Raw genomic sequence first — 26,354 nt, 5'->3', positions numbered from 1 at the left:
TACATGTGTGGACTTTTAAACACTTTTTGTTTTTAGGTTTTTCATTGAATTTTTAGAGAAGTATTCCAAAAGAAAGCTCATTGTTTTTTGTTTACTTTACTAAATTTTTATTAGGATTAGTGTTTAAAAAAAATTATAGTATCTTTAAAATACATAAAAATATTATTGATATTGGCATTTTTTACGGTATTGTAATTTTTAATTTCTGAAATCGAGGGTTTTGTTTATCTATTTTCGTCGACTATTGGTTGAACGATATTGTAATTAGGTTCCTTTAATTCATAAACCAACAAAATTGGTCTAGTAAGAGCTGAGTATTTTCATGAACAGACATAAAAAATGTATCAGGGTAAAACCACAGTTAAGATAAAGTTTTATCTTATCTATGGTAAAACCTCTCAGCTTCTTATAGACTTCTCACTCTTTCTCTTTTGGTTTCGGCTTTCAAGACCGTTATCAATAAATTATAGACTATAATTTATAATCTGCCTCTTTACTACGTTACCTAGGTAACTTAGGTCACCTAGTCCGAACTCAACTAGATCCCCGGATCTAGTTGTTGTGATATCAATATGACTATGGTTATCTAAATGTTTCATTTAGTTTGTGGTATTATATTATATTTTATAACACGGTTGTAATTCATTTTGTTGCGTCGATTTGTTTTTCATCGTTAGAAAAAATTGATAATATACGGTGGGGATCGTAGGTTAGGAAAAGTACTAATCGAATATTAGATACAAATGGTGTTTATACAAATTCTGCTAACTGTTACAAAGTAAATTGTGTACCTATTCATGAATATTTATAATGTCTAATTCTTATTGAGTTTTTTTTTCAACTTCAATATAAGATTTTGACTATCTTTGAGATTCTAGTTATATAAGTTTTGAAAAGTAAGTATAAATGATTGAAGTTATTTAATAACAACACTGAATATGGACAAAAAGATAGCATCGCTACATACACTTGTTTTATCATTCTATAAATATTCATTATCATTCACCTCAATATAACTTTAAAAAATACCATTTGTTATTTTTAATTTATTAAACTATTATTTTATTAAAAAATTAATGTATTTATAAAGTAATATATTAAGAATACAGTATATAAGTTTCAAAAAAAAAATATATATATATTTTAGATTTGTAATCAGTATGGGTGATGCAGATATGAAAACCCATGTGCGCCCAAGATGTTTTATGGATGTTGCGGTTGATAATATACTTTTGGGACGTATTGTATTTGAATTATTTGATGATTTTTGTCCTTTAACTTGTGAAAACTTTCGTGCATTATGTACTGGGGAAAAAGGATTAGGTAAGACTACAGGTAAACCATTGCACTACCAAGGCATCATATTTCACCGAGTGGTCAAGTCTTTTATGGTACAGGCTGGAGATTTTTCAGCTGGAAATGGTACAGGTGGTGAATCAATTTTTGGAGGAACATTTCCTGGTACGTATCAAAATTGGTATTATAAATGGCACTTGTCCATAAATTTTATCTTTTGTAAGTTTAAATCATATTTCTTCTTTGTATTGAAATGCATGTCTTTTAATTTAGCATTATATAGTAATTATAAATAAAACTATTTAAAAATAAAATAATTAAATGTATTGTTATTATTATTTTTTAATAGTTTGATAATTTAAAAGCTGGGTACTAATTAATTAGAAAGTTACTATTAAAGTAACATTGTAATTAATTATTTAGGTCTAACACGTAATAACATTTTAACTTAATTAATTAAATTAAATATGTAAAAAAAATGTAATCTAACATTTTAGAAATAAAATCAACTAGTTACAATGCATTTATAATTAATATTGAGTATTTTGTATTTTTGAAATTTTTTATTCAATGTTGAATTTTCATAATAAAGTTGTTGTAAGGTTTATAGTCATAAACCTATATTAATAGTAGTATCACAAAGTGCAATTGTACCAGAACCTTGAAATTACTACACACATGTTGCTTGACAAGTATTAAATCTGCTGTTTTTACATTTTATTTTTCTTTATTTTAAAAAGAAACACAACAATTATATATTAAGTATAACACAAGTATTATTTCCAGTGCTTACATCAAGAAATTTTTTAATGCTGGAAGCCAATTATTGATGATAGGTGTGGATCTATGACTGATGAAATGTCACTTTTATTAAAATTTAACTAATATTTAGAATAAAATATTAATACTGTTATTATGATATATTATATAGGTAATATAGACTAATATATTAGAACAAACAATTTTTTAAATTTATATTTTACACTATAATAAAATGTAACTTCTAACTTTTACTCTAACTTGAGTTACTATTAACCAACTACCATTTATTCTAACCTAGTCAGTTTTTATATTAAAATAACTTAACTTAAACTAGTTTAAAAATGACTAATTTGCCTAGTTCTGGATAATTTGTGATTATTTGAAATCCGACATGTTCTGTTAAATTCATATTGTTGTCTATTTAGATGAAAATTTTGATTTGAAACATGATCAACCATTTTTGCTATCAATGGCTAACAGAGGTCCAGATACTAATGGATCTCAATTTTTTATGTAAGTTAAATATAGTTTTATTTTGGTTTAATAATTGTAAACTTTCTTAGTAAAGAACTAGGTTATTGAACTAGAGTTATTTTTCATTGTTTTTTAAATTAGTTTTTTCTTTTAATGTGTCTAGTTCAAAAATTTGTTCTTTATTATATTTTAATTTAATTTTAAGAAATCTTATGTATTTATAAATCACACATCTTAAATATTTGCTTTATTTACAAGTATAATATACATATGAATAATAAAGTACAATATTTCAATTATATCATCAAAACTACGTCTTAGTTAATGACAATATTGGATTGTGCCATCATTTTCAACTTCAACTATTAAAAAGCAGAAATTTACTTATTATTCATATCTTGTTACTTTAAATTTTCTGGAAAAGAAATATGTTTCTGGTGAGTGGAAGTAATTCATTAAATGATATGCAAACAAAGTAATTTGTAATTAACATCTTACTATATTCACATTTGTTTAATGATATCTTATTCTTAAATCTGAAAATATATCAAAATTCAAAGGAATGATGGCATGAATCTTGTGTTTTAGTATATTTATACTAATAAGTTTTTGATTTTATAATGTGATAATAAGTTGATGGTGATCAGTATATCAGAATAGCCTAATAAAATTTTGGTCGTATGTCATGTCTGTTGTAGAACTACTCAACCAACCCCTCACTTAGATGGGTAAGTAAAAACTATTTACAACTTTTTTAAATTAGCATTTTATTAAATAGGATATTTTTTTAGAATTCATGTGGTGTTTGGAAGAGTGGTATCTGGTCAATCAGTTATTATGCAGATTGAAGAGCTTGGGGTTGATAAAAATTCACGTCCATTGCAAGATGCAAAAGTAGTCAAGTGTGGAGAGCTTGTTCTAAAATCAAAAGTTAAACGTAAGATTTTCTGGCTGTTTACTCATACAAGAATAAAGAAGTTTATTTTTAATCCTTAAAATTTTAGATGTTCAAAATAAGGCATCTGATAGTGATTCAACTTCAGAATCTGATAATGACAAAAAGCGTAGACATAAAAAAAAGAAAAAGGAAAAAGATTCAAAAAAAAGAGATGGAAAAAAGTATGGAATAAATTATATTCTTTCTAATTATTAGAATTTGTAACAATCCTTAAAAGTTTTCTTTGTATATGTGCATATCTATTAATGTCTTTATTCAATATATCTGTTTAAATGTTATTTTATTAAATCGTTAATGTTTACATGGATATATTTAATTTATATAGATATGTAGAATAGTAAAAAAATATTTATAAGATTATAATCTTTCAAATTTTTCTGGATGAGTAAAACAATTTTTGTTCTATTTAGTATTGTATAAAAAAATACATATAAATATAATAATGTCCAAAAAAATATTTATACTACAGGTCAAATCAATTAAAAGTTGATAATGGTGAAAAAGAATCTAATGGCCAATTACATCCACTTGTGTCTGTATCAAATATAGATCCTGAAGAAATACCATCAGGACCACCAAATAGATTTCTTTCACGTGGAGGACCTTCTTTAATGTACCCTATTAAACCTCAACAAGACTTAATCGACAAACAAAAAAAAAAAAACAGAATTCGAGGTGTTACTAAATCTGGAAGGGTTGTTAAAGGACGAGGAATGCTTAGATTTCGTACACCTTCGCGTAGTCGATCTAGAAGCTATACTCCACCTCACTGGCGCCAAGAGCAAAAAAAAATAATCACTTACAATGAGTTTGAAGTTAGTTTTTTAAGAATATTCTTTTTACCTTTTTTTTATTGGAACAAGTCTACTTAACCAGGCACCCATTTTTAGTTTTGATGCAAAACTTAGAAGGTATTAGTTTTACTATGATGTGTTTTTTATTGTGTGTTGCAACAATATCTTTTAATGATACATTAAACGAACACAAATCTTATCTAATTGAAGACATTACCCATAAAAATTGAAAAAATTTCCCTTGTTCCTTGTAAATAAAGGAAATTTACAAAAAAAAAATTACAATTTAAAATCGGTATATTTTGACATTTTTTAAACTTTTTTTTTATTTAAAACTGCCATAACTTTATAAAATGACCAAATTAATAAAAAAAATTTTTTATATAGCTACATGAGGTATTTACCTATCATTTTGTATATTTTTTTTTATAAATCTGACCCTTTATGTGCCTATAGGGGTTTCAAAATGACAACTTTTTCACAAAAAATTCTGGAAATCCTGACACTTATATAAATTTTAAATTAAAGCTAATGTAATATACTTTATTATAGAAAAAAAATGTTGTTTTTATGGTGAACACGGACATCAAAGTTAATAAAAAAAATAAGATTTTTGTAATAAATTAATTGCTATAATAAATATTTATTCATATAATACACTTATGAATCATAAAACTTGTAATTAGGATATAAATAAGGAAATAGAAGATCATGTTTCTTTTGAAATAATTCATCAATTTCTTGGTGAATTACTGGCAATTTCAACACTATCTACAGATTTGCATCAAAGCATTTTTTATGATAGTGATTTTAATCACTGTCAGATTAAATCTGTACTGGACCCAACTCTCCCACGTCCCCACTGTGCTGGCTTATTTAACTCTATTTGTGTGCTCTTCTACCATTCTACAATATTATAAATTTTTTGGTAACATGTTTATATGTAAATCATTTCTAAAGAAATGATTTTGGGTTTCACCTGAATTTAATAATTTATTTTTCTAAATATTATCAATTTTTATAATACACTTAATTGAGTAGATATTTTTAACAACTTTTTGATTGTTTTTTTTAGTTTCGATGCAAAACTAAGAAACACTTATATTATACATAACAATCAAAACAATAGAAATATTTAACTTAACATTACTAATGATTATAGAATACTTGATATGTTGTCCTTCATGCACAGCTGTAGACATTGTAAACGATTATGAACAATATTATAGTACTATTCATATTTAACTCGTACTTATAAATAAAATATTCCCAAAATTAAATATATAGCAACAATTATTACTTGTGAAAAAGGATCACCTGTAATAAATAACAGTTTCCTTTTAACATGAGATAACAATATACCGAATTTTGTACTGTAATTGGTTAAAATTTTTAAAATGTAACCTTTGAACCACTTGTTTTTCCTTTTAAAAATATTAGCATATTAATAAAAATTAAAAAAGATAAATTGAAATAAAGTATACTCAGTAAAGTAGATTTATACCTGTTTTTTTTTATTTTACACATTTATTTAAAATTAGATTATTGGTAGTTATGCTATGTTTCTTACTATATTTTTGGATCATTGTCATTAGACAGAAGCACAACCCATTTTGTTTTAAGCAGTTTTAAAATTGTTGATCTATATGTTATGATAAGTCCCTTCATTTTATCAAAATTTTCATCACTTCCCCACCTCAAAAGCTATTATATTTTTAATTAAAAATATTTTACATATCATAAAATCTAAAAATACAATTTTTTTTTTTTTGATAACATTTTTATAAAATGAATAAAGTAAAAAGTAAAAGTAAAAAATAAAGTCGGTTAAATATTCTATAGGAAAAAAATTTTTTTTTAAATTTATCCCATTATATCCTATGTTTTTAGAAATTAGAAATAGAACGAAAAGAAAGAGAAGTAGAAATCAAAAGACGAGAAGAAGCTAGAAAAAAAAGACATGAAGAACGAGAAAAACAAGAAAAAGGAAATAAGAATGGTGAAACACCTCCAGGCAGTCCACCTAAGGTAATTATATCTGTTATTTATGATTAGGATCCAGAATTATATACATTACTAAATTCTGTTTGAGACACTTTGGAAGGTTCTAAGTTTATGCAACATTGTCATAACATTGTAGAGAAGCTAGAAATATTCTTATAGAAATTAATTATAAATTTTAAACAATACAATTTTTTTTTGTTATTTGTTGTGTGTTATGCATAACATTATATTTTATGAACTATATCTAGAAAAATATTTAAGGTAGTATTATATATGTATTTAATCAATTAACTACTAAGTAATTAGGTCTTCTGAGAATTATAATTTTGTCAAAATTTTAACTATCAATGCTCTATTTGTATAAAATATTTATAAAAATGTTAATTTTTTTGGGAAATTTTAGTGTAACAAACAAACTGATAAAGAGGATATTGATAAAATGGCCAAGATTGAAGACGTATTTCAAATAATACGTGATCGTAATATTAAAAATGTTCGAAGTCAACATCATGATTCTAAAAAAGGAGAACATAAAACTCATGATGTTAGAAAGAGATATGAACATGAAGATAGTAGAAGACATCAAAATAAAAAAATTGATAAAAGAAGTAATGACAGACATTCAAGATCTAGGTCACCAAGGAAAAGACATGAAAACACATATACTCGAGATAGAGATGCTGGTAGAAATCGTAATAAATCCCGTCAACATGATAAATATAATGACCGACATGGACAGGGAAAAAGAAATCGATCCAAAGAAAGAGACCATAGTGACAAAAAAAAGAAGAATAGTCGTAGATCTAGTTCAAGTTCAAGTTCCAGTTCTTCTGACAACGAAAAAACTAAAAAGTATACAAAAAATAAAGATGATTTCAGTTTGTCACCGGAAATTAAAGATTAAAAATATAGTGAAAGTTATTTGCACTCATGTATTTATATAAGACGATTAATGAAGAAACAAAATTGTGACTTTATTTTAAACAATTAACAATAGTTTTTCCATATAATTTTTTACACTTGGTGTTTATTTTAATAATTTAAGAAATAAAAGTAATTTCCTTAAAAAATAAATAAATTTTTGTAGTAATATTTCTGAACTTTTTTTTTATATTTTCAAACACTAAATTTGCTATGGTTGAAATCAACAGACATTTATTAATGTCGAGGCAAAAATATTTATTAAAGTAAAAGAGTGTTTAGTCTACGAGAGAAATACAAAGATTTAAAAGAAAATTAAAGATGGGAATTAAATTATCCTTCCCAAATTTTTTTATATTTCAATATTATAAATATCTAATCAAATTAATAAAAAAATATACTCTCTTAATATTTATAAGAAATTAATAATAATTATTTTTAAATATGTTATTTATGACAAAATTTTTACTTTTTATTTTAAAGCATAATTAGTCATAAAAATTTGAAATAAATGTGTACATAGAATTGCAACTTTGTATGCAAGAAAAATTTTTAATTCATTAATTTAAATCAATAACAGAATTCAATACTAGTTTGTTCAATTTTTAAGTTTTTTAGTTATTATTTTACACGTACAGAACAAAATATATTCAAAAATAGTTTTTGTTTCTTTTATATAAAAAAATAAACATTTTATTTTAATTTTACTACTAGACCTAAAAATATATATATTTGCTCATAAAAAGACAATTTAAGTATTTCCTGGGTGGTTATAAAACTTTAAAACATACATTTATAAACTAAATTTTTAATGTTAAATGAAGTATTTCTAAACATTGCAAAAAGACTGACGAACATTAAACTTAACTAACAATAATTAATAAATTATATTTCTAGAACAATTATTTGAAATTTGTAAAAAAATTGTATTTTATATTTTTATTTTAAAGGAATTTACATTAAATCCAAATTATCAGGAAAAGTTTGTAAGTCATTTAAAAAACTCAAAAATAATTTAACCAATATCATTTACGAAAGAAAATTTTTAACTTAAATATTTATATTTAAATTTATGTTTGTTAATTTGGTTCAAAATGTCAGCCTCGTTTACAATGTCCCCTATTCACAGTTATCCCACTGGACCATATAGCTGAATAAAGAATTTCAAGTAGATTTTAAGTTAAAACTTCAAAATTTTAAGTTGATCTTTAAATTTTTTGAGTTTGACCTAAAATTAGATCTATACACTTTAGTCCAGATCAAAATAAAAAAAATTTTTTCAAAAAAGATTTCAAATTATTTTATTAAGTATTTTAAGTAATATAATGGATGAAATAATTAAATAAAATCTCATATAATATTAAATTTAAAAAAAATATATGAATTATCTGAAATTTAAAGATGCTATTAGTTGGATTAAAACTTCAAAAAGACTTTTTAAAAACTTTTTTACGATTATCAATACCACCAGTAGTGACATACAGTTACATTGAGGTAAAAAAAAAAAGAAAGAAAATTGTAATGTAAATTTTATTACAAATTTTCAAATTAATATTTAGTAAATGAAGATCCTTTGTTTGGTGTTTGTAAGTGAGAAGGAGTTGAGTTTAATGATGTGTCGGATCTTGGATCATCAGCAGCCGATGAAGGGGATATCATATTTAAAATAGTTTTTTAAGAAGTTGATGGAATATTTTTTGAAGGGGGATAGTTTTGGAAATTTGAATATTGTGTGTTCTGATAGAAGGAGGATGTAAAGTTAGGAGATGAACTATGAGGAGTTGATATTTAAAAATTATTAATATTCCTGAAACCATGTGGTTGTTGATAATAATAAGGAATTTGATGATTACCTAAATTAGCTCTTTGGATAGTTCTTAAAATGTCAATATATAATTGAGGTTCCTGGTCTTCGGAAATTTTTTTGATTTGTGGTAGTAAGGATAGAAGAAATAGTTTATCAGGATCATTTCCTCAGGTATCCTGTTTTAAGAAACAAGTTGATTTTCCAAGTCTTTTGATTGATTTCCTTCTTCCAAGTTCTTCTTTTGACGTTTCATTATTTTAGGTATAACATTTGACTTTTGAATAGTTATACTATTTTTTGATTCAATATTGTCTTTTACAATGACGCCTTCACCATCATCAGTCGAGTATTCTTCATATTTATTTCATCATAATCACTTTCATTATTTTCATTTTCTTGTGTAAAATTACTTTCTGTTCTACAAATTGAATATAAAATCATATTACGTTTGTTATTTCAAATTCCTTAAAGTAAAATTTATGATAAATTTTGATAGCGTTTTACAATATTACTTACTTATTTATTTAAAAGCAATAACAAAAAAAATTTTACTCACGATTTGTCATAGTAGGACGTAAGAATTTCAAAATATTACTATATGAGTATTTAGTTATGCTTAACCTTGTCTGGTTTGATTTTGAAACACATTTTCTTCTGTAACTATCTCTGAGGGATTTCCATTTAGTGTTTAAACATTTTACTGTAATTAATTAAAACAATTAGATTTATTTTTTGAGATAATAGTCCAACCTTTTTAACTAGAAAATCATGAAAATAGTATTCATAATTATTGACGTAGGATCTTTTGGAAAAAATAGCAACTGTAATATCCTAAAAAATTCAGCATTCGATAAAAAGCTCTACGTGAATCAAATCAATTTTCCATCTGAAAATGTGTTACCTGAAGACAAAAAAGGTACACCCAACCTTACGTAATTGTTGGAGATGAAGCTTTTGCTTTAAACAAACATTTGTTGAGACATTTTCCAGGAAAACCGTTCAATAACTGAGTGGAATATTCTTTAAGTTAGCAAAATAAAGTTATAGGATAAGTATATCTATATATTTTTTATACTACAACGATTTGCACTAAATTTCAACATTCTATAAATTAAAATTATGTAAAGAAAAAATATATTAAATTTTTCCTTACTCTTGGTTTGTTTAGTTTTCTTGTCCAAATCCACGAAATTTGGAATAAAACTTGTAGTTATTTTGCACTAGCTAACATATTTTGCAATTTTATCGCGATACTCTTTGGATTCTTAAAAATACACCGATAAAAAGTTTTATTTAAAAATAATAATTATTATTAGTTAAATTATTAAAAAAAACTACTCAAATAATTTTCTCTTTAAAAGTTTATAACGTACTATTTATATACTTTTATGCACACAAACTTTTGTTATTATCTCCACAGAAATTAAAAAATTACATAAAAGTATTATTACATGTTATTTTATATGATAAATTTTATCTTATAAAATATGATCTATTATAATATGACAAGTTTGAATGTATAAAAAAAAGTATTAAATATTCGTATAAAATGTGGACTTTAACTCATTGAAATAATTTAGTCGGCTAATTTATCACTAACAGTTGGTAAAATTCAATCCATACCCTCCTAAAAATTATTTGTAGGTCCGTCCTTGTTAAAATCAAAATATGATGTTAAAACTACGTCAATGTTTACTAAAATAACCGTGTTATAAAAATATTGTGTATTATAGATTGAATGATCCCTCACGTGCCCCGAAATCGCGGCGTTTAATCGTCCCGTGTGAATGATAAATAACATGCAATTTTGTATTGTTTAATTTTAGCGATCGGTCGCGTCCGAACGCATGTCTTTTGTCATAGTTTGCATGGTTCAATATAAATGCGGGCGATTTAATTAAAACAATTAATCGCCGCGTTTTTAAAAACGCCTAGTGTGTAAACCTTTTAAAATCAGATTTGGAATTAACGACGAAATTGTATATTGGATTTAGTATTGTTTGGCACAAGTGCTGTGAAGTGTTATTATTTTAGTTTTTAAAAATAGTGTATCATGAATATTTAATGATGTTCATATTTCTGTAAAACTGCGCCTGGTTATGTTTAACGTTTATTATTCAGTAAAGGTACTAAAAATTAGGTCAGGCCATAGCTTAGTCGGAGCAGTCTGTAGTTTAGCCTTTGACGAAAAGATAAAAACTAAAACAATACAAATATCAAATGTAAGAGTTATGAAAAATCTCAAATATTACTAATTAAAGTTTAGCTATTCATTTTCTTAAGTTTTTATACACAATTAGCATATTTAATGGGACTAATTGATGTATTTTTTTTATGAAACAATTTTAATTAGATTGTTTTTATCCTACAGTTATCAATGATTTTTTTTAATATCCCACTTTTGAGTAGAAAAAGATATATGATATTTAATAAGGTTATCAAAAATAAAGAAAAGTAGATGATTCGCAAAGAATTGTTTATTTGATCTACTAAATAAATTTCTTTAAAGCGAGTTCAAAATAATTTTTTTAATTACACAAGGTTTCCAAATATTTAGGTACACAATTAAGTTCTTGTTTATCCTTTACATACAATTATAAATCATTCGATAAAACAATGATATTCGATCCATAATTTTAAATAAAATTAGACATATATATATAAATAGATAAACAATTAATAAATTTTTTAAAGCACAAAATTATGCATAAAGGAACCAAATGCCAAAAGTAGAAGATTTATATAAAAAAAATTGTGTTTTTTTTATTTTTTTTTTTATTATTATTTAAAAATAAATATAGCAAAATTGTACTTATAAGTATACTGTTAAGCCTTAAAGGTAACTAAAAATGTGATACTGAAGGATAATTTTTATGTTTATCATCTCATAAATATATATTTATCAAATAACTTCTATTAAACTATATTAATAGTAATCTTAAAATACTAAAATTGCTCTAAATATATATAATATTTATAAATCATTTATTTCAGGCGACTTGTTACATGTTGAATAAATAACAAAAATAATACTTTATGAGTATATATAAATATATATCATATTGTAATATATGAACAATATGTTAATTAAATATTATTAGCTTAATAGGTTTTATTTATTCTTACTATAAATTATAAATTAAGTATTTAAACTGATTTCGAGCATTAAAAAAGAAATAATTTATTAAAATAAATAAAATAAACATTGCAAAATTCAAAAATATATAATAAAATAAAATCAATAAAACTAAACAATCATAAGTTTTGGTTAATTGTTGGTATATCAAATACAAAATAAAATTTATATATGAAATGTGCACAAAGTCGTATTTTCACATGTTAATATTCTTCTCAAAGCGAGTTTGAAGATATTAATGTAAGCTGTCTTATTGTAGGTGCACCAATAACACACATTTAACTAAAATGTATATATTTCAATAAATATTTCTTGGATTAAATAGAATAAATATGATTTAAGAGATTTTCTTACACTTTTTTCATTGTAAAGAAACTACGGCGCTTTGGTTCTTCACGTTTATCACCACCTGCTGGTAGGGTTTGAGACCTAGACTGAGTACCAGCAGTAACCTGTTCACATACACTTTTTAATGTATTAACCCACTGTCTCATTTCAATATCATTTCTCGCCTGGAACAGAAACTCAGCTCCAGTAGACAACTTGACCCGCAGAACAAACTTCTTTTTAGTATAATCAGTAGCAACATCTGCAGAACCATCACGTAAATCAATAGGTGTTTCACCTTTGAAGTATGAATCTGGAGCTGACTTAGCAGATTTAGCATCTTTGTAGAACGCAAGATTAGTGCCTTGTATGCATACAAATACCTTATCCCAAGATCTAAAAATATATATACATATATATTGAAACATATTTTACATAACATATATTTTAATATTAACCTGTTAGATGCCTTTTTGGTAGTTGACTCCCACTCATGTTTTCTATTAAGAATACCTTCTTGGATTTCACCTTCATCAGCTGTGGATTGGTCTGAAATAATAATTAAAAAATTAATAATTTAATTAATTATGATTTGTTTACCTAATTTAATAAATTAAAATTAATTAAGATAATATATTTTGTGTTTGGAAAATTCCATGCAATGTGATTAAAGATGATTTAAAAATGTTCGCACTTAAAAAAACTAGTATTTAAAAATAACAATTATAACACTCAAAAATTTAAAAACTTTTGTAGATGTTTGACCTGTTTTTTTTGTAAATTACAATACCTGAATTGCGTTCAACAATGGCCTCATCGTCACTAGCTGAAGTAACAGCCGACAACGGGCTTTTTTGTGGTGATTTTTTCCACCGAAAACTTCGGAATGGCGATTTAGATCTCGACCTGTCCTTGTTTCGATCTTTGATTAACTGACTTCGCGAAGCTAATTTTTCAAAATGCACAAACGAAAAACAAAAACAAAAATACATATTTACGACAAGCACAAAAACTAAATATAAAATATAATTTATAAATGTATATATTAAATCAGATTATTCCATTTAAATAAAGATTTTTCAATCCTTATTTAATAATCAATTCATTCATTGTTAATACTATATCTTCTAAAAATATTAGAATTCCTTCTAAACAGTGATAATTTAAATGTAATATTTATTAATTGAATACATAATATTTTAAGGTTATTGATTAACTAGGCCTCACATAATATATCTTAAAAATATAAAACATATTATAACTTTTTCTTTTCAGAAATTGTATCCTATATCAATGATTTTCAGAAAACATATGGTCCTCTTCTTTTCCCCTTAAAACTTTTTCAACATTAGTTTTTTAAATGGAAACATATATTTTTTATTTACTTTAATATAAGAAAGTGACTGGTTAACTTTTTAACTAGTATTTTAAAAGATATTAGCACTCTCATACTACAACAGGAAGAATAGTATGTATTTTTTTTATTTTATCTCTGGGTATTTATGAGAATTGCATTACTCCTACTATACAGAACCAATTTTTTTTTAATAAGAGAACCTAAGATATTATTAACTTCTCAAAATTAAAAATTATAGTATGTTTTATACTTTTATAGATATTATGTTAGGCATAGTTTATTAATCATTCCGTATCGTGAATTTTATATTAGACAATATAAAGAATAAAATCATTAATTTTAAGTTTAAGATTGTTTTTTATAACTAATTTAATTATTGGGTTAAGGTATAAAATTATATCTATTAAATTCTAAAGAATGTAAAAATTATAATTTGTTAATTATCTATGAATAAAAAATTATGTATTAATATTTTTTGTCAAAATCATAAAAATTATTCACTAATAAAATTAATAGCTTTTTATAAATTTAAAATGAACATCTTTAGTTAAATGGATTTGCACATACATTGCTACTTTAATAAGTATATTTTAAATTAAGTTATATTTTTTGTTATTCTTCAAACCACATGCTTACATCAATAAAAATGTTGAATAATTTTAAAAGCGTAGCAAGCGTTACGCCTATTTAGGCAACTAAGTACTTACTTGCAGGCAGTGTTGCTGATGATTTGGCAGATCCACTGGGACCAGCCATTGCAATCTTCTTGCTGGATGCAGAGCTCACATGCACTACAAAAATAGTTAAATAACAAAACAATTCATTTCATGCTGGCTGGCAAACTAACATTAATATTATAAAAAATATTGTCACTGGAATAGTTAAGAATTAACTTGTTAGTTCTATCCACTAATATAACTATATTAATTTCTACATGCTAAAAAATATAAGTAACATGCAAAAAAAATTATTTATTAAGACACTTAAATTTAAGTTACTATGTACCTGCAGTTGGTTTTTCAATGGGCGATGTCAGTGCGAGGTTAGTGGGTGGAGGTTTACGAACTGACACTATTATGTTAGTTTAAGATAACGAAAGCGTGCAAATATAAACAAGAATAAGTTTTGTATGTTCAGTATAATAGAATAAATATCAAAATATAATATATGAACATTTTTTACATCTATCCTATATCACTTAAATATTATAATACATATATATATATTTTATTTTAATGCAAGGTAATTTAGTTTATAAAAATTTTAAACACCAATTTTTATTATATCATATCAGTATAAATAATAAATATTTTGTAAAATTATGAAGTTAATTAATTTTCTAATGATATTTAATAGAATTAAAAATTATATAACATTATACAATATTTCATGTTTATCTCATTAATTGTAATTATTTACAAGGTGCAAAAAACTAATTATTTCCGTGATAAACAATATTTTACAAATGATGTATAATATTAATTACAATTTTTACATAGATATAAAAAATAACATAAAAAATCTACATAATTGATTTCATTTATAAATAATAGCAGTATAAACTGGAAAAACAGATGATTTATTTTTATAAATCACAATTTCAATAATGTAAGTGAAAATTAAAATTAAAGAATATTCTATTGAGTTATTTTTTTTAAATTTAAAATTATTTTTCTTTAATAACTTTTATTTTTTCAATTTTTTGAAGAAATTCTTCTTGATAAGAAAATTGGTTATTTTTATTATACCTAATAATGGATTAAGAAGAACTGACTTAAATTAATTAATGGTAACATATACTTTAATGGTATGTGTTTAAAATTATTTTTAACACCACCATTATATCCATATATTGGACATGCAACTGTTTGATGTTAAATAATAAGATAACAAAAATTAACTTACCAGGTCGACCTTCTCCATCCTTAGCTTTTCCATCTATTTCTGAAGCTTCTTTTGCACTATTCATAGAAATAATAATGAATAAATAATAAAAGATAAAAAAATAAGTTTTTAAAACATACGCTTTAGCAGCTGCTTCAGCTTCAGCTTGGGCTGCCTGTTTAGCAAGATCTTCTTGTTTTTTCTTTTCTTCTTCTTCTTTTTTGCGTTGAATTTCTTTTAATTCAAACTATAAATATTAAATTTATAGAATTTATTACCAATTATTAAAATTTTTGTGTTAATTCTTACGGTAGTTAATCGTTCCAAAGCACAGAACCTTTCCTCTTGGGCTATAGCAGACTTTTCAAAAGCTTCATGCTTTTTAATTAAATTTTCAACTTGATCAATAGTCATCTAAAAGATGATAAAGATATGATAGATATTTATAATATACTTGAATAAATAAATGTATTGTCTAATTAGCTTACTCCTAGTTCTAAACTCATTATGTAAGGTTCTTGGGCCAACAACCAAGCTTCAGCAACGGCAGCATCTCTTGCGAATTGATACACTTCCAAAACTAAGTTATAAGAAAAAAATTAGATTGTCTTAATCAATAAACTAAATTTTTAATTGTTTAGAAATAATTTTGTCTAAAATATTACTTACTCAGTTGTAAGTTTTCCCATCTTTCTTCCCATCTATTTAGTAATGAGTTTCTTTGTGTATTTAATAGCATTAGTTTATCTTTAATCTACAAATAAAACAAAAGAAATTAAACAATTTTATTAATAATGAAATTGATAAATTAATGAATGATTAATACATCAAACATATATAATATATTTTTTTGGTACTTTTAGTTACATGTTTTTCTTAATTTATCAAAATAGTATTATCCCTTATACATAATAAGGGTATCAACTTTAATTTTTCAAGTGGCAAAATATTAAAATGACTGATTACTAACAACTTTAAGAGTGCTGGTATTGGGGTCTAAAGCCTCAAATAAATGTTAGCGTGTCGTCAATGGGCATAACACTCTGTTTTCCAAGCAAAGGTGATGGCGATACTGGTAGGGGCTCAGAACCTGCTGGTATACAAGAAAAGGAAGATAACTATCTTAAGTGATAGTCAAGAGGCTCTGAAAGCACTCTGTAATGATCAGATGAATTCAAAGCTTGTCCTCGAATGCAGAGAAACTTTAGAATCACAATTGAGGTTCAACAAAGTTATACTAGCATGAGTATCAGGACACCAGGTGTCACTGGTAATAAAAAAGCTAATTTAAATAAAAAATTTATTAACATTTTATAGTGATCACTAGAGGTCCAGTGCGGGGGTTATTGTTTTTATTACTTAACATTTCTTGGTCTCAAAAATAATTATTTTCTTATATACATTAGAAAAATATATTTTGTATGTGTATTTTTAATCAATCTTGTTTCAATCATACCATTATCCAATACAAATTTTTTTTAATTGACTAGAACTTAGTAATATGTTACCAAGGTTATAGTATTAGGGGATTGAAAGGGTTTATTTTAACCTAAAATGAATATATTTTTAAGCTCAGACAAAGTTTCACAAACTTGAGACCCTTTAAAGCGGGTTAAGAAATATTTATTAATGCATATAACTCTGCATCCTAGTTATTTAAAAAAAAAAATCTGCTAATAACATAAAAAGTCTATATCGTTATATGCAACAAATAAGGCATTAAACTTTTAAGTTTCACTTTTTCTAACTTTTCAAGATATGGAAAATAAATTTTACTCTTTGATTACACAATTTATGTTTATCAATTTTCTTAGTAATTTAATTCCAATTCAATTAAAATTGTCAATATTTTGATGAAAGTTATTATAAGAAGAGTAAAACCTAAATTCAAATACCTCATTAATCTCAAAATGAATTTTTTTGAGTTACTGCCTTATTCATTTCGCATAGCGATATGTAAGTTTTATTAAATAAAAAAATATTTACTTCATTAGAAGCATAATGATTTCTTGAAAGGAGTTCCTTTCCTAAAGAAATACAGGCAGTGAAATTATCTTCTCTAGTATCAATTTCAGCTTTAAGACTTTGGTGGTTGTTCATTAATAACTCTACACCACTAACATCCCTAATAGTAAAAAATAATAATAAGTAAATAATATTTTTTTAAATGAAGTATTTACCTAGGTTTTTCAGAAGTGTTCATTTGTCTAACAACATCATCCATCCAAATTGTAAGGGTTCTCATCATATTAAAGAACTTATGTAAATCTCCTGTGTCAGCTAACTTTTGTTTACGTAATTCACATTCAGATTGTAAAGCAGCCCAAGCATTTACTACTTCAGCTTCTCGTCCAGTTATCTCTTTGGCTTTGTCTCCAGCATATGAAGTTTGTAGACGTGCTGAATCTTCAGTAATAGCTTGAACTTGTGCACTGAGTGTGTGTAAATCTTGTAAAAAACTTTGATGTTTACGTTGTAATGTGTGTACTGAACCTGCATCGCGACCAAGATCTTCAGACATTTCATGACTCTTTTCAGAAATACGACTAACCATATCTTTGCAATCATGGAAGAACTTATGTAATTCTCGTGAAGCCACTAGCATCTAAGAGATAATTAAAAAGAATATAATTAACAACTATATGGTACAATAATTTTTGGTAGTTATTTTATTTAACTAGTTAAATAAATTTACTTGTGTTCTAGTTTCAATGAGTTCAAGTAAATCTTGCCATTGCTCATTTAGACTATCTTTCCATTCAGCAATAGTGGCAGAATCACTATGACCAACATTTATTAACTGATCAGCAATGCCATTAACTGTAGCAACTCGTTCACTACCTGTAGACTCAGTATCACGAGCAAATTCTTTGAATCTTTCCCACAATAACTAAAAAAACAATTATTAAATAAATATTTTAAGTTAATTTTTCAACATTTTTACAAGTTATTATTAAACATTTTTATTAATTTTATAAAGATTAAACTTTAATCTTTTTTTAAAAAAAAAACCATAAACAAAATTTTAATGATAGTACAAAAAAAAAATTGGATTAATATAAATCATTAAAAACATTAACAGCAATTTTTTCATAACATAATCTGATAAAAAATATTATGTACTATATTTGTATAGAAACAATGCTGATACTAAAATTTGTCTCATTATAAATCCTTTTAAGCTTTGATAAATAGCTGAAAAGGTTTTATAATAAATTTTAAAATTCATTTTCGAGTTATAAAAAATTAAAATTAGATGGTCTTATTGAAATTTTAGGTTTTAATTGTTATTCAACTTACAGTGACATGATCATAATCTTGGCCAAGTTCATGAGAGCCAGCGACAATTTCTCTTTCGGCAATCCATTGCTCTAAATCATCAACTTCACGATGCAACATGAATAATTTCAAAGCTTCATCTAATTTAGCTTTACGTTCTCCAGCTAGATCTTTTAAACCAGCATAGAGTTTATCTACTTGGGATTGCTTAACTGCTATTTGATCACTCTCAGGATGCATTTCACTAGTCAATTGACGTGCAGTTTCTCCTAATTGTCTAATAGTATCAGCATAGTTATCTACAGCCAATTCTAAAGATTCATGTTTTTTCTTTAGATTTTGTGCAGATATTTCATCTTTTCCACGATCTTCTACCATCATGTATAGTTCTTGTTCACCCATCCAACTTTCTGCTTCGCTGGCATCGAAGAAGTACTAAAAATTAATGCACCATATTTAAGTAATTAAAAAAAATCTAAATAACAGTTAAAATTTCAATTTATTTTCCATAATTTTTAGGACTAGGCCATTTTAAATTCGATGCGAACCTAAGAATGTATGATGTTTTATTTTTATTTTTTTGTGTCTGTTACCATTTTTTCTCAGCTCTCACCAACCGATTTCTTTCAACGATATGTCAAAAGATCACAAATCGTATCTAGTCAAAGATATTACCCTCAAAAATTGAAGTATCTCTTTCATTTGACATAATTTTTTTTTAAATAAACCATTTCCCATTATATATTTATATATTATAAATATATATATTACACTTATAAATCATAAAATTTGTAATCAGGATTTAAATATGGAAATAGGAGATCATGTAGCTTTTGGACTAATCCACCAAATTTTGAAAATTAAACACTATCTACAGATTTGCAACGAAGCGTTGGGCTTGACACAACTATGTCACGTCCCCATTGTGCTGGGTTTTTTTCATATGTGTTTTTATGCAATAGTTTTCAGATGAATTATTATGAGTTTCTTTAATTTGAAGCATTACCTATTAGTATAGGATGTTGTAAATTGTTTGAAAAAATATACATAATATGCTGTAAAAATTAAAAGTAACACATTTGATGATGTATTTTAAAAGTTCTGTTTGATTATTGTGCCAACAAGTGGCGTGTTTTAAAAAATATTATTTATTAAAATATTTAATTATTGGTTATCAGTTTAATATTTTCAGTACATATAAGATATTAAAGAAAGTAATATCTGCTCTGTAATAATTTTTATCATTGTTATATTATTGCAATGATTAATAAATTTTCTACACACTTGTTGGGCTTTTTCAGATTGTAGTAACATTTGTCTGCGATGTTCAACATCTTGTTGGAGCTGTTGCCAACGTTGTGTTAAGTCATGAATAAGATCAGTAAACTGTGAAGCATCCTCATGTCCTTCATCAATCAATTTCTGGCCATTGTTGCAAACAAGTTTGATGCGAGGTTCATGATTATCAATTTCATTACATAGAGACTAAAATTAAAAATTAAATAAAAAATAAATAAAATTTAAATTATATTTATAAATTATTACTTGATTTTTCTTTTGTAACATATTGACATTGAACAAACTGTTTCCATATTCTGTAGATGTGGCTAATGGTGTTTTTTCAGCAATCCATAATTTTTCATCTTCAACATCTCTTCTAAACTGATAAGCTTCTTTCTTTTTCTCAAGTTGTCTTTGTCTTAATTTCAACGGTTCTTTCAGTTGTTCAAATCTTTCTTCTACTTTAACTTTCTTTGGAATAATCAGTTCAACTTTTTCAGGAACAGTTTTCTTTAAATATTCAGCTTGAGTTTCTAATTCACCAACTTGTTTAGCTTTTACAGCCATTTGAGTCTCAATCATTTGTTGTTTTTGCATAAGTATATTAACAGAAGCTAAATCATTTCCTGTATCTGCTGCTTCTATTTGTTTTTCAAGATCATCCATCCATGAATCAATGTCTTCACAAGTTTGATGTATAAGGACTTCTCTATTAGCATCAAAAAGTCGTTCACCTTTTTCTGTTGTTGTTTTTTCTAAATCTTCAAACTGGCTCAACATCTCAGATATTTTTGGTTCAATTATGGAAGCTAGTTCTGGTTTTTCTTTCATTAGCTCTTCTCCAGACTGTTGTACTCTATCTAATCTATTTTTATTTGATGCAATTTCTGCCTCAAATGCTTGATGACGTGTCCACTTGCTATGAACAGTTTTAGCACTTCTATATGTTTCATCTTGAGCAGTGAATTTTTTCTCTTGAATCCATTGTTGAAGTTCATCAGAATCTTGAAGAAATTGATGAAGTTGAAGTTGGTCTTTCAATTGGTCCATAAGTTCTTGAGCTTTCTTTCGGTTGGCATCACGACGTTCTTCTATATTATCAGCTTTCTTCTTAACTTTATCAGCATCATAATGATCTTCTTCAACAAGTTTTGAAGCAAACTGTGTAACTCCATTAATTTTATCATCATTAGCTTCCATTGTCGTTAAGAAAGCTTCATGACGTTTAATAAGATTTTCAGCATGTTCTAGATTTGACTGAAACATAGAGTAAATATTTTAGGTAATAATACTATTTTAAGAAAACCATTAACTTACAGGAACTTCATCCTTAGATAACACATGTTCTTGTTGAGAAAGTAAAACTTCAGCTTGACGAGCATCGCGATTAAACATTTGTAAGTTAAGTGATTTAGATAATAGTTGTTGGCGATTTTCCCACATTTTATGTAATTCTTGCCACCCATCACGTAAAGCCTTAAGACGTTCTCTCAGGAACATGTACTGAGGATCATCTTGAGAACCAGGTTCCTAATTTATAATAAAATTAATAATACAAAAGTAATAAAAGGGTCCCTATAGACAGGGGATAAGAATATTTTTATGGCCCCTGTGCCAGTTGTAAGAGGTGTAATAAGGTTGAGTCAGGTCAACAACTGACATAAAATTTTGTCAAAAAGTACGAGGATTCCTGAACAAAAATTAGATAGATTGGTTGACCCCAAGTAAAGGTTAAAGCAAGGAAAAAAATATACAGAAGTAATAAAAATTATCTAAATACTCACAGCTGTCACTTTTTCACCATAATCCATCATTTGAATGTAATCTGCTGTATAGTTATCAATTTCTTCACGGATAGCTTGATGTTGAGATAATAGTTTCTCAGCTTCAGATAATGAAGATGGAATATCTTCAGAAGCCACATCAGTTTGAGTTTTAGTTAACCAGACTTGGAAGTGGTCTAAATCTCTTAAAAAGCGATGAATATCACCAGCTTCTTCTAATTTTGAATCTCTTTCTTTCAACTAAAATTTGCAATAAATTAATCAACTTAAATCTCTATTAAAAAAAAAAATTTCCTACCATTTGTGTTAATTCTTCCCAATCTTTTTGGATGGTTTCTATTCTTTCACGAATAGCAGCAGATTCTTCAGGATGTTCTTTTTCATTAGCACGAGCTTCAGACTCCAGAGCATCTAATTTAGCTTGAATAGCAGCTAAATCACGTTCCATACCAGATAAACGACGCTAAAAAAAAAATTCAAAGTATTTAAAATTTTTTATTCATAAATAGTACATGTAGTATAAAATTAATCTTCATTAAAAATGATTGCAAACTAAGGAGCTTAATATAGCAAAATGCTATACAAAGAAACTTGCAAGTTGCATTATTATCTAAATAGCTGGTAATCTGATAAAATAAAAAATATAAAAATTTAACAAAGTTTATATAAATTACTTGTAATGTCATAATGCCAGTAAGATCCATTTCTAGACTGTCAGTGGATTGTAAAATTCTCTTTTTATCTTCAATCCAAGATATAGTTTCTCTACATTCAATGTGGAAAGTTTGTAAACCATGTGCAGAATTAAGTTGATCACGTTTAGCTTCTGCTTTATCTCTCAAATCACCCCATTCATGATTCAACTAAAAACAAAAATTTATTAATAGTATATATATATAAAATAATTATATAGTACTGAAATGTTTATTTTATTCACATTATATTGTCTTTTCTCAATTTCATCAGAATTTGGATGTTCAACATGAAGCAGTTGTCTAGCTAATTGGTTAACAACAGCTACACGAGATGCATTTGAATTCATTTCTTTGTCAAAACCATCATAACGATGTTTCATTATTTCAACATCTTCAATGTCTTTCCCGGGGCTCATTGTTTCTAACATACGGTTCTAGAATTAAAAAAAATAATAATTAAACATTTATATTGAGATAATATTAAAAATAAATTATCACATTAGTAAATTTTATATTATTTCAAATAACAATTTGATTTTAAATATATCACCTTTTCCCCAATCCATTGTTGTACAGCATCAGCTTCACTAAATAATTTATACAATGAAAGAGCATCAAGTAATCTTTGGTGTCTTAGTTTAGCTAATTCAACTAATTCTTTGTAACGTTTATCAATAGATGACATGCGTTCATTAACTTCAGGTCCACTTGTTGGAGCACCAGGTTCAGTATTTAATTGATTAGCTTGTGAGCGAAGTGCTTCCACAGTTTGAGAATATGATTTTAACTCTTCACTAACCTAAAACAAATATATACACATAATTTTTGTTTTGAAAGTTACCTTATTTGTAAATAATAACTCAATAGTTACTTCTTTGTGTTTCTTCAGTAATGATTGTACATTAGCTTCATCACGACCAACATCTTCTGATGAAACAAGTCTCAAAGTATCAAGCATCCAAATATCAACATCATCAGCATCCGCAAACCACTATTTATTTAATAAAATAAATACAAAAATAATTGATATATAGTTACTTAAAAATTAATTGCTGATAAAATAGTTATAAAATTACTTGATGGTAATCAACAGCATCTTCTAAACGCTTACGTCGTTGTTTAGCCAGTGTAATTAAGTGATCCCACATTAAATGTGTGGTAGATACACGTTCTTGTATACGGTCAGCACCAAAATGATTACTGTTAATTAAATCTTCACCAACTTTTACTACGTCCAGTAATTGACCCTCATGACTTTGAATTTCATTTTCTAGTGCCTTTATAAAAAAAAATTAATTTTTTAAGATAAAATAGTGCATAATTAGAAAGTTTACTTTATGTTTAGAAAGCAACAAGTTTATTGTAGTTAAATCATGACCAATATCTCCAGCTGATACAATTTGTTCTTTTTCTTTAATCCAGTTTTCCTCATCAGCCATATCCCAATAGAATTGCCAAAGTTTTCGGCTTTCTTCAAGGCGTGCCCTTCTTTCAACTGCTAATTTAACTAACTCTGAGTAAGCATCTTCGAGTTCTTGAACTCTTTCAACAATAACAGCAGGATCACATGGTCTGTAGCCTTCTATATTATCTTCATCCAAAAATCGTTGAGAATGTTGTACAACACTCTTTACTCGTTCACCCAAAACATTGATATCAGCCTCAACAAGACTGTGCTTTTGTAAGAGATCTTCAACACCCATTAAGTGTTTACCATAATCATCAGATAACAATCTCATTTTAAGTTCTTCCATTGAATCTAATATGTAGAGCATTTCTTGGAAGTTTTGTTGAAGCTGTAGAGACAGTTCAAGACGATGTCGGCGTGCTTTTAAAAGCTCCAAAAGATAATTCCAAAGACGAAGAACATTATCTTTCCTGATAATATAATTAATACAAAATTAATTAGAGTAAATTAATTTTAATTGTAAAAAAATTATGCCAAAAATAGTAAAATGTTATTACCTAGCATTTATACGAACAATATCATGATAATCTTCAGTTTCTAATTCTTGGGCAACTGTAACAACAGCTTCAACACGTTCTTCGTAAGCAAATATATCAGTTTCAATAGCTTCATGTTTCTTTGCTGCAGCTTCAACTGCTGCCAAGTCCAATCCAAAATTGTCCTATAATATTTTAAATATAGTTTTAAAATAAAATGCATTTTATTGTTATTTGATCAAAAGTTACAAAATAGAATATTATTTATTATTACTTTTACCTGTGAAACCAAACGTTGATTTTCACTTAACCAAGTTTCTCTCATGCTAGCCTTTCTGTTAAATCTCTGAGCAAGTTGTTCTAATTTTTCTTGTCTAATGATTTCTTCCCTTAAAGCTAATTCCCTTTCATGTTCTGCTTTTTCCAATTGCTCCCAAGCTTTGTTAATATCTGATATCATTTTACCTTCTTTGGGTGTGTATGGCTTCTGATTATTAGCTCGCATTTTTGATTGTAAAGTAAACAACAACACTTCCAAATTTCCTTTTTCAACAAACTTAGGTGGCTTTTCCACAGTTCTATAATTGTTAAATTGTTGTAGTTGTTGCTGAACTCCATTTAATGAGTTGATAAATTTTCGTTCAGCTAATGATTCTTTAGTTTGCTTAATCCATTGCAATAAGTCACTAGTGAGTCTTTCATACTCTTGTGCAGTGCGTTCATTTTCCATAGCGATTCCAACAACACGTCCAATCCTCTTGCCTTGAACAGTTTCTTGTTTCATTTTGCTGAAGTAATGGTAATATGTAACTACATAAGTAATTATAGATTTTTCATCAGGTTGTTCAACAAAAACATCTTCAGGATCTAAAAGTTTTACAATGCCTAGCTTGTCTTCAGCTGTGTTGAATGCATTAGTCAAATTATTCATAGCATTTGTTTTGCTCAGTTTTTCAAATTGTACTAAATCAGGACGATGTTTATGGATAATAGCATTGAAAGCCAAACCATCACGCCATGATGTTGTAAAGTTACGTACATTCACATTATGGTAGCCAGCAGTTTTCATTTGACACCATAATAGTAATGCATCTTTGGCAGATTTTGTCTCTTTATTATCCGTTTCTTCAATAGTAATATCTTGAATCTATTTAAATAAATCCATTTTACTATATTTATTATACATTTTTAGAGGGTATCTTACTTGAAATCTTAAAATAATGGTCCATATGAGACCTAATGACAATCTAGGATTTCCATCAACAATATCATGTGATCCCATATTTTCCAAGTGCACTCTTTGGTCTTTTAAAAACTGTAGGGCTTTGTCGACATTTTCTAAACAATGTATTCGCATTTTCCCTTTGGTAGGTTTTGGCTAAAGCAATAAAAAAATTTAATTAAAGTCATAGATATCCTTAATACCAAAATTTTGTGCAGTATCACTTACCAATCGCTCTCCAGAAAGTACTTCCAATAGTTTTATGAGCATTTTGCCATCTCTGAGGTCTATATACAAATCTCCAATTCGGGAGTTCACTCGAACTAAGTGTGAGTTTATCCATTTTTGAAAGGTTTTTTTCTGTACACTTTCTCTTTCGTCTGAAATAATTTCAAAACTAGAAGTTAGAAAAAAATAAACTATTTCTTA

The 26,354-nt window shown here is 26.3% G+C and overlaps 2 protein-coding genes across 7 annotated transcripts in view; one reads left to right on the top strand and one right to left on the bottom strand.

Annotated features, from left to right (window-relative positions):
- The first annotated feature begins 684 nt into the window (after positions 1 to 684).
- LOC126903535 (uncharacterized) lies at positions 685 to 7,380 on the top strand. Of its 2 annotated transcripts, none has more exons than XM_050681724.1 (9): positions 685 to 896; positions 1,148 to 1,461; positions 2,484 to 2,571; positions 3,231 to 3,260; positions 3,324 to 3,469; positions 3,537 to 3,651; positions 3,960 to 4,305; positions 6,175 to 6,312; positions 6,692 to 7,380. In XM_050681724.1, the coding sequence occupies exons 2-9, from the start codon at positions 1,161 to 1,163 to the stop codon at positions 7,190 to 7,192; spliced, it is 1,665 nt and encodes a 554-aa protein (XP_050537681.1). In that variant the 5' UTR covers positions 685 to 896; positions 1,148 to 1,160; the 3' UTR covers positions 7,193 to 7,380. The 2 variants fall into 2 exon arrangements, with proteins under 2 accessions (XP_050537681.1, XP_050537682.1); XM_050681725.1 differs by lacking the exon at positions 685 to 896 and adding an exon at positions 1,074 to 1,089.
- Positions 7,381 to 11,477: 4,097 nt separating this feature from the next.
- Positions 11,478 to 26,354, bottom strand: part of LOC126903524 (spectrin beta chain) — a 28,897-nt gene continuing 14,020 nt past the window's right edge. Inside the window, exons 3-31 of one of the 5 annotated variants that reach the window (XM_050681700.1) lie at positions 26,154 to 26,305; positions 25,908 to 26,081; positions 24,984 to 25,850; positions 24,725 to 24,888; positions 24,094 to 24,637; positions 23,836 to 24,036; positions 23,631 to 23,750; positions 23,310 to 23,558; positions 23,002 to 23,193; positions 22,739 to 22,927; positions 22,363 to 22,527; positions 22,065 to 22,304; positions 21,598 to 21,810; positions 20,545 to 21,537; positions 20,284 to 20,484; positions 19,021 to 19,434; positions 18,416 to 18,610; positions 17,901 to 18,325; positions 17,707 to 17,845; positions 16,390 to 16,474; positions 16,209 to 16,300; positions 16,030 to 16,134; positions 15,861 to 15,967; positions 15,742 to 15,797; positions 14,544 to 14,627; positions 13,270 to 13,425; positions 12,938 to 13,028; positions 12,507 to 12,875; positions 11,478 to 12,434 (exon numbers count right to left, since the gene is read on the bottom strand). In XM_050681700.1, coding sequence (XP_050537657.1) covers positions 12,431 to 12,434; positions 12,507 to 12,875; positions 12,938 to 13,028; positions 13,270 to 13,425; positions 14,544 to 14,627; positions 15,742 to 15,797; positions 15,861 to 15,967; positions 16,030 to 16,134; positions 16,209 to 16,300; positions 16,390 to 16,474; positions 17,707 to 17,845; positions 17,901 to 18,325; positions 18,416 to 18,610; positions 19,021 to 19,434; positions 20,284 to 20,484; positions 20,545 to 21,537; positions 21,598 to 21,810; positions 22,065 to 22,304; positions 22,363 to 22,527; positions 22,739 to 22,927; positions 23,002 to 23,193; positions 23,310 to 23,558; positions 23,631 to 23,750; positions 23,836 to 24,036; positions 24,094 to 24,637; positions 24,725 to 24,888; positions 24,984 to 25,850; positions 25,908 to 26,081; positions 26,154 to 26,305 — 6,986 coding nt within the window. In that variant the 3' untranslated portion in view covers positions 11,478 to 12,430. Of the gene's footprint in view, positions 12,435 to 12,506; positions 12,876 to 12,937; positions 13,029 to 13,269; positions 13,426 to 14,543; positions 14,628 to 14,841; positions 14,908 to 15,741; positions 15,798 to 15,860; positions 15,968 to 16,029; positions 16,135 to 16,208; positions 16,301 to 16,389; positions 16,475 to 17,706; positions 17,846 to 17,900; positions 18,326 to 18,415; positions 18,611 to 19,020; positions 19,435 to 20,283; positions 20,485 to 20,544; positions 21,538 to 21,597; positions 21,811 to 22,064; positions 22,305 to 22,362; positions 22,528 to 22,738; positions 22,928 to 23,001; positions 23,194 to 23,309; positions 23,559 to 23,630; positions 23,751 to 23,835; positions 24,037 to 24,093; positions 24,638 to 24,724; positions 24,889 to 24,983; positions 25,851 to 25,907; positions 26,082 to 26,153; positions 26,306 to 26,354 lie in introns of all 5 variants that reach the window. The other 4 variants (XM_050681703.1, XM_050681702.1, XM_050681701.1 and 1 more) reach the window with 4 other exon arrangements.

The sequence above is a fragment of the Daktulosphaira vitifoliae genome, unplaced genomic scaffold (genome assembly GCF_025091365.1).
Source record: "Daktulosphaira vitifoliae isolate Bord-2020 unplaced genomic scaffold, ASM2509136v1 Scaffold_4, whole genome shotgun sequence".
Taxonomy (NCBI): domain Eukaryota; kingdom Metazoa; phylum Arthropoda; class Insecta; order Hemiptera; family Phylloxeridae; genus Daktulosphaira; species Daktulosphaira vitifoliae.
Note: the sequence above shows the minus strand (reverse complement) of the source record. Positions and strands in the feature narration are given on the sequence as shown.

Excerpts from the sequence above, each read along its gene's own strand:
- LOC126903535 (XM_050681724.1), top strand. The coding sequence starts at position 1,161 with ATGGGTGATGCAGATATGAAAACCCATGTGCGCCCAAGATGTTTTATG. Across the intron at positions 3,261-3,323 it reads CCAACCCCTCACTTAGATGG|AATTCATGTGGTGTTTGGAA; the intron begins GTAAGTAAAAAC and ends ATATTTTTTTAG. Across the intron at positions 6,313-6,691 it reads CTCCAGGCAGTCCACCTAAG|TGTAACAAACAAACTGATAA; the intron begins GTAATTATATCT and ends GGGAAATTTTAG.